This window comes from Ricinus communis, chromosome 1 (genome assembly GCF_019578655.1).
Source record: "Ricinus communis isolate WT05 ecotype wild-type chromosome 1, ASM1957865v1, whole genome shotgun sequence".
Classification (NCBI taxonomy): Eukaryota; Viridiplantae; Streptophyta; class Magnoliopsida; order Malpighiales; family Euphorbiaceae; genus Ricinus; species Ricinus communis.
In genome coordinates, this window is record NC_063256.1 from 33824131 (window position 1) to 33831378 (window position 7248).

The 7248-nt window shown below is 29.5% G+C and overlaps 2 protein-coding genes across 2 annotated transcripts; both read right to left on the reverse strand.

Moving 5' to 3' along the window:
- Nucleotides 1–461: 461 nt before the first annotated feature.
- On the reverse strand, nucleotides 462–3172 carry LOC8268989 (pentatricopeptide repeat-containing protein At4g28010). Its single transcript, XM_002538604.4, has one exon. It carries the CDS (start codon nucleotides 3038–3040, stop codon nucleotides 965–967), a length of 2076 nt encoding a protein of 691 aa, XP_002538650.3. The 5' UTR covers nucleotides 3041–3172; the 3' UTR covers nucleotides 462–964.
- Nucleotides 3173–3895: 723 nt separating this feature from the next.
- On the reverse strand, nucleotides 3896–4498 carry LOC125369989 (cytochrome P450 71B34-like). Its single transcript, XM_048373533.1, has 2 exons — nucleotides 4366–4498; nucleotides 3896–4278 (listed from the first exon to the last, which is right to left on the reverse strand). The coding sequence occupies exons 1-2, from the start codon at nucleotides 4496–4498 to the stop codon at nucleotides 3896–3898; spliced, it is 516 nt and encodes a 171-aa protein (XP_048229490.1).
- Nucleotides 4499–7248: the final 2750 nt, after the last annotated feature.

Here is a 7248-nt window from a genome sequence, read left to right on the forward strand (position 1 = left end):
AAACTAAATTAATATTTCAGCCTCTGGAAAAACTATTTTACGTATAATCTAATGTAGAACAGCAAGGCCTAAAGATGTCTTACATCATAGATCAAACAAAATAAATCAAATCAAAAGGCTGATACACCAGGAATAAATGCAAATAGATTTGCAGGCAACAAGCTAACGCAGAAAGACTTGCATGGATGAGGCAACAAAACTGAGGCCCATCATTTAGCAAAACCAATCTGCAAGACAAAAAAAACATGGGAATCTGCAGAGCAGAAGGCCACTTAAATCCACATAGGCAAATGGTAACAAATATATAATAATAATATGCTCTATTTCCAGGAGAAGGCCTAAAGGATGCTTGGAGGTTAGTGTATAGGATAAAAGAAGTGGATAGATAGGTATAAGAAGCAGAAAAAAAGAGACCATTCCTGATTATGGAATACAGGCACATAAGCCATTGACTAGAGAGATAGAAACTTATAAAGAAGCCTTCATGACTACTTAACCCCTCTTCAAGTAGTAACTATTAAGAGGAAAAATCTCATACAAGGACCACTAAAGCTGCAGATAAATGTCAATGTATCACCTATTCCTTCAAAACTCAACAACTGTAATTAAAAAGTCAACTTTACTACCCTAACACCTGTTCCCTACTTGAGAAGAGAAGGAGACGGGGAAAAAGGAGTAAATTATCTTAATCACCATAAAAAGGACTAACAACAAACAAAAAATATTGCTCTCCCGATTCTCCCTCAAATAATACAAAAAAGAAACTTTGTGTTCACGGACACACGGTATTGCTATGTAATTGTCTTCTAATCTGAGTATTGTATGTCTTGGGCCTAAATTAGCATGCACAATGTATGCTAAGGTAATGTCCACCTGCACATGGGCACCAAATTATTTTACCTTCAAGTGAGTGACAGAGGCACCCAGCTTCAGTAGTTGAAGAAGGTTAGACTTCTGATGTACTTCAAGCAGCATGTACTTCAAGTTCTGGGCTAGACTCTCGTATTTTCATCAACAACTTATTGCATGAGATGCTCGACTTTTCTGACACTTCTGATGCAAAATTAGGCAACAGGCCCACGATATCTTTACCCAACGAGCTATGACAGAGAGAAATCATGATTGTATTTTTTATTTCTGAGTCAAGAACAACTCCCTTATCCGCCATCAGTTGAAGAAGGTTTATAGTCTCTTCTGCTTTATCCATTAAGCTAAAACCTTTAAGTAATGAATCATACACATGGATGCTTGGTATAAAGCCAGAGCCAATCATTCTATTAAAAGCTTCTTTAGCCTCATCCATTAGTCCAAGTATTGAGAACCTATTTATTAAAATGGAGTAGGTAAAAGCATCAGGATTCAAACCCATTTGAAGCATGTCCTTTAGCAATTCTTTGGCTGATTGAATATCCCCTGCTTTCAGAGTCCCATCAATCATTGTATTGAAAGAGATGACATCCAATTCACAATTTGAGTTCCTCAATTCTTGAAACAACTTCCTCGCTTGCTCCAAGCTGCTCTCCTTGCACAAGGAAGCCAAGAACATATTATAGTCATACAAAGCAAGGCTCAGCCCAAGGGCCCTCATTCTAGTAAAAAGTCCTTTTGCAACATTAAGCATGCCCATTCTACAAAATCCACGAATCATGGCACCATAGGTGATTGAATCTGGAACAAATCCTAATTCATTTACACGTTTCCATATTCTCATAGACTCATTAATCAATCCTGCCTTTAGATATTCTCCAATCAAAACATTGCAAGTTACCAAATTAACAGAGTACCCCCTATCAATCATCATATCATAAATCTCAGTTGCCTCATCAACCCGAGCTTCCTTGCAAAGCCCATGAATTAGAGAAATAAAAGTCCTGACATCTGGCTCAATATAATTTCCATCCCTCAACACAGTATGAAAGAGTTTCATCGCCTCATCAACTCTACTGTTATTGCAAAGTCCCATCAGTAAGGTATTGTAAGAAACCACATCAGGTTTCATTCCCTTGTCCAACATCATTTGCATAATTTTTAAAGCTTCATTAACCAGGCCTTCCTTGAATAGTCCATGCATTAAAACATTATATGTCACAGTATTAGGCTCTTCACCCTTTTCTACTATCAGTTTAAACAGGTCTATAGCCTTAGTAGTCTTTCCATCTTTGCAGAGTCCAGAAATCAAGCACGTATAGATATAAGCATTAGGGCGAATCCCACTTTCTATCATAGCATTAAACATTGCAGTGGCTTCTTTCCATTGCCCCAATTTACAATAAGCATTAACAAGTGTACCATAAACAACAACATCCACCTCCGATCCCTTTCTTTTCATCTTCTCCCACAACCCAATTGCCACGTCTACCCTACCAGCCTTACAAAGACCATCCATCAAAATAGAGTACGTAAAAGCATTCGGTTTACAATTCATCTCCTTCATCTCAATTAACAACTTCATAGCATCTTCAAATTGTTTCGCCTTGCAAAGTCCTTTTATAATTATACTAAAAGTAACAACATTTGGCATAACATGAGTCATTTTCAATTCATTAAGCAAACTCATAGCCTCATAAACCTCACCATTACTACACAGACCCTTTAACATCGAATTCATAACACACACATTGACCACAAAACCACGCTTTAAAATCAAACCCAACACCCCAAAAGCAAATTTGAGCATATGGGTATGCACAAAACAATCGACTAAAAGACTTAAAGAAGAAAAATTAGATATAATACCAACATGGGTCATCTTACTATAAACAGAAAGCGTCAATTGGTAATTCTTAGACCTTACCAAACTATGCAGAAGAGAATTGCAGATTGACTCTGAAGGATAGAGATATGAATCGATAGCTTGGTGAAACAAAGAAACTGCTCTAGTGGATTGAAAATTGGGTTCTTGACAAAGTAATCTCAATTGGGTTTCTACATCAGAAAGTGAAGAGATTGAAGGGAGAGAAGAGAAACATTTGACGTAAAATGGAACACAAATAATAGTATGTAAAATGGGACGTGAGCGTTTAATCAGTTCGAAATTCATATTTAAATAATCAAAGGAACCACAAAGAAGAGAAGAAATTGAGACAGAAATAAGGTAAAGGGTTTAGAGCTTAGCAGTGGAGCTCGCCAAAGCCTTATTTCTTTCTCGGTCCGGTTTAACGGTCAAGTGCTCTTTACTCATTTTGGTCCGGTTAATTTTAGAAGCACTTGTATATACCAGCATTTTGAATTTCTATATAATTTAGTTCTAAATTACAAAAGTAAATTAAATATTATTAAAATTAAAATATACTAAAATAAAAAAAATTATTTTTATTTTCTAAATAATTTTCATAAGATTTAAGAATTAAATTATAATTTCTTATTAATTGCATTGATTTATATAAAAATAATAGTAGGTAGAATTATGAAAGTTGGAATTTTAGTATAATAAAATATAAGAGACAAATTATAATTTAAATTAAAAATAATGAAATAAATAGTCATTTAAATCTATTCTATTTAAATAGTTATTTAACAAAAAATTTAATAAAAAGACATTTAATATAAACTTATAAAATAATAATTTAGGTGAAAAGTTCTTATTTCCATAATTAAGTATTAGACTCCTAGCTTCAATTTTTTTAATTTGCAACAATGTATAGCAACATTGCTTTCAATCTTAGTTTCTGTTGTTCTGGTATATAGTTTTTGAGTTTGGTTGACTCTTTTGTTGGCATTTAAGACCAAATTAATCAATAGTATTCAACTGTTTTAACTAGTTAATTTTGCAATTGAAGCAAAATTGATAAATTGCCGTAGGACAATTACAGCAACAGAAAGCGACTTACAACCACTGAACTGGAGAGTATTTATAATCAAGAAATGCTCATCAGCTTACATTATCTTCAAATGGCTACTGAACAAGGTATCTGACTGGTACAAGTTTGAGAGGGTCCATTTTAGATATAGTAAGACTAGGACGAGCTTGCTCTTCCATATTGATATCTTGAACTCCATTTGGTAGTTTCGAATCAAAACAGTGTAACAAATTTACAAGTGCTAGTTCTATTAATACAGTTCCCATATGTAGTGCAGGACAACCTCTTCTACCAGCTCCAAATGGCAAGAGCTCAAAATGTTGCCCTTTGAAATCGATGAAGCTATCAATAAACTTTTCAGGAAACAAATCTTCAGGGTCCTTCCAGTAGTTAGGATCTCTTCCAATTGCCCAAACGTTGACATGGATCAGTGATTTGGGATAAATGTCACAATCGTTGATCTTAAAATTGGAAATCACTTCTCTTGGAAGTAGCAATGGAGCAGGGGATGCAATCTCAGAGTTTCTTTTATTACCATCTTGAGGTAATGGAGATCGTCAGTCACTTTCTGCCACTCTTTCTCTATTGCGCACTACATTTCTAACTTCTTCTTGTGCATTCTTCATTATTTCAGGATTCCTAGCAAGCTCAACCATAGCCCATATCAGGGTAACTGCACCAGTATATACTCCTGCCATAAATAAGTTCTGATGCAAGAACATCACAATTGAGATGCAGACAGCATTAGATATCAGTTCAAACTGATTAGATATGAAGAAAAAGACCCCATTTTTATGGCTCAGTTGTTACTTAATCCAAAAATTTTTTACCACAATTTTATTCCAGTGTTAGTAGAGAGCTCTAAAATTGTATCAGTAGTTATATAAACAGGTATTTCCACTGTATACTCTAAAGAAAGGTAATGGAATTTTACAGGTATAAAATACAGAAGCAGATCTTTTAAAAAAAAGTGAAATTTAAAGATTTCTATACAGACAAAAGCAAACTTAGTAGAAAGAACAGTCAATATCTAAATCATCAACAACAAAACTCAATAAATACTTCTCAAAGACAAACTCTCTCCAAATGTTTTTCTTAATTTATAGAAAATTACTGTTAAAGTTCAATTCCTTGTATTTATTTGTTCATACTTTATTTTAAACACCAGTTGTTTTATGCTCCTAACTCTTGAACAAAGGATTAATAGATATAAGAGCATTTTAATAAGCTTTTAAACTGATTTTTTTCTTAATTATCGGTCGTATTGTTCAATATATAAATGTTAACATCATATCACAGTGAACTCTTAAATCATTTTCTTTTTCTATTATAAGGAGTATATTTAAGAATTAGGATTTGAAAAAATATTAATTTATCTTCATTCTCTAAATTTTTTTAAGAATCACATTTTTTCTCTTGAAATTCAAAAAGATAATTGATTTTTAGGATTGATGTATTCTAAAATGTATATATTTAGGGTCTATAAATTTTAAAAATTTCATCATTTAGATTAAATATTAAAAAAATAATGATAAAAGCAAAGGATAAAGTAAATTTATCATAAACAATATTTTAATAAAAATGTATTATAATAATTCATTATTCTATTAAAATAACAAATTTGAGATTTTTTACTTTCTACTAAAAAAGTGAGGAATTTTAACAGATAGATCTTTTTAAATCTATACATTTAGACTATTTTTTGTTTGTTAAATAATTAATTTGAATTAAATTTATAAAATTAATAAAAAAATTATTTAAAATTTCTTAAATCAAACAACCCTTAAATAAGTTTTCTATAGTATATATATATATATATATATATATATATTCCTGAAATGTAAATTTTTTTGATATATGTGCTTAGTTTTTGACATGTAGGATTTTTATTTTGAGATGTATACTACTTTATATATAAAATTCAAGCTTATGTGTAATTTTATATATTTTTTAATTTATTAATTAATAAGTTACATTCCTAATTAAACACTGACTCTAATCATAAGAAATAGTATATTAGTTATATTTTAATATTATATTATCTAATAAATAGTTTCCTAATTAGATAATGATATTAATTTCATTCTGATTAAATAACATACTAATTATATTTTAATATTAATAAACTAGTTTTTAATTAGATAATAATTTAAATTCTAAAAAATAAATTAATTTTTAATTATATAATAAATTTTTAGTCTTAAAGATAGTAATATCAATTATAGTATTAAGTTATATTAATATTAAAATTAATTAATAAATATTTTTAATATAATTTTTATATTATTACATTAATAAAATTTTTAAATTTTTAAAAATAAAGAAGGATATTTAAAAATAGCTAGTTTGCTAATTTTAAATATTATAAATTAATATTAAATATTAAAAGATTTATTAAATTATATCTATTAATTAATTTTATAATCAAAATAATAATAGGAGTCGTGCAACATATGGGTAATCGACTAGTTATAAATAGAATACCACCAAGCTTGCAATCTTCTCAAATCGAATTTAATCTCACGTTTAAGTATTTAAATTCGATGTTAGTGAAGGTAAATCAATCTTGAAGAACTCATGCCTGATATAATTTTTAAATACTTTAAAATATAAAATATATTTAAACTTTTTATTGGAATATAAGATGTATTTAAAATTTCTCTGACATTTAGAAAATATATTTTTTATTTTTTTATTTTGCAATATTATATTAAAAATTTCTTTCGTTAGATCCTCTAGTAGGAAATCTTTAATTAGGTTTAGTTTTTTCTACCCTCCTATTTTTATATGTTATAAGTTTAATGGTACAATTTATTTTAAATTTTGATGCCTAGAAATGTATGTTTGAAAAAGTGAGTCACTTCATTTTTAACCTTAAGAACCTTAGAACCAAAAAAAATAATTCAGAACTCGATTTTCAACAATCCTATTTCAAAGAATCATAACTTTTTCTATACAATTGGGTTTTGAGTGTTCTTTATGTCAATTAAAGATCTCATTCCGTACTGTAAACACATATTAATCATTGAGTCTAAAAAATAGTAAACATAAATGAAAAAATATGCTAAAGTTGCCATGTTGATCATAAAATAAAAAATTCTAAAATTTGAATATCAAACACCCAACTTTGCACATTCATATCTTTCAATACATAACTCCAAAAGTTATGTTCTATATATCAATTTAAAGCTCTTATATCGTAGTCTAAGAATACATGAAACACATAAAACTCAAATGAAAATATAGCCTCAAAGTACTGCTATCAAATTATTTTTCACAACTTCAAAATTTTCAAATTTTAATTTTGCATGCCATAAGATAAAAATTAATTAAACACAACATGAGAATCATCATTAGGCTCTAATACCAATGTAGTTTAAGTGAGAATTTAAAAAAAAAAATACTTACCTCTTGATGATTCCACAAATATATTGATGTACACTGTATC

What these genes read in the sequence shown, in the direction of transcription:
- LOC8268989 (XM_002538604.4), bottom strand. Translation starts at nt 3,040, where the DNA reads ATGAATTTCGAACTGATTAAACGCTCACGTCCCATTTTACATACTATT.
- LOC125369989 (XM_048373533.1), bottom strand. Translation starts at nt 4,498, where the DNA reads ATGGCAGGAGTATATACTGGTGCAGTTACCCTGATATGGGCTATGGTT. An exon ending in TAGAGAAAGAGTGGCAGAAA is followed by an intron (nt 4,279 to 4,365) that starts GTGACTGACGAT and finishes TTCCAAGAGAAG; the next exon opens with TGATTTCCAATTTTAAGATC.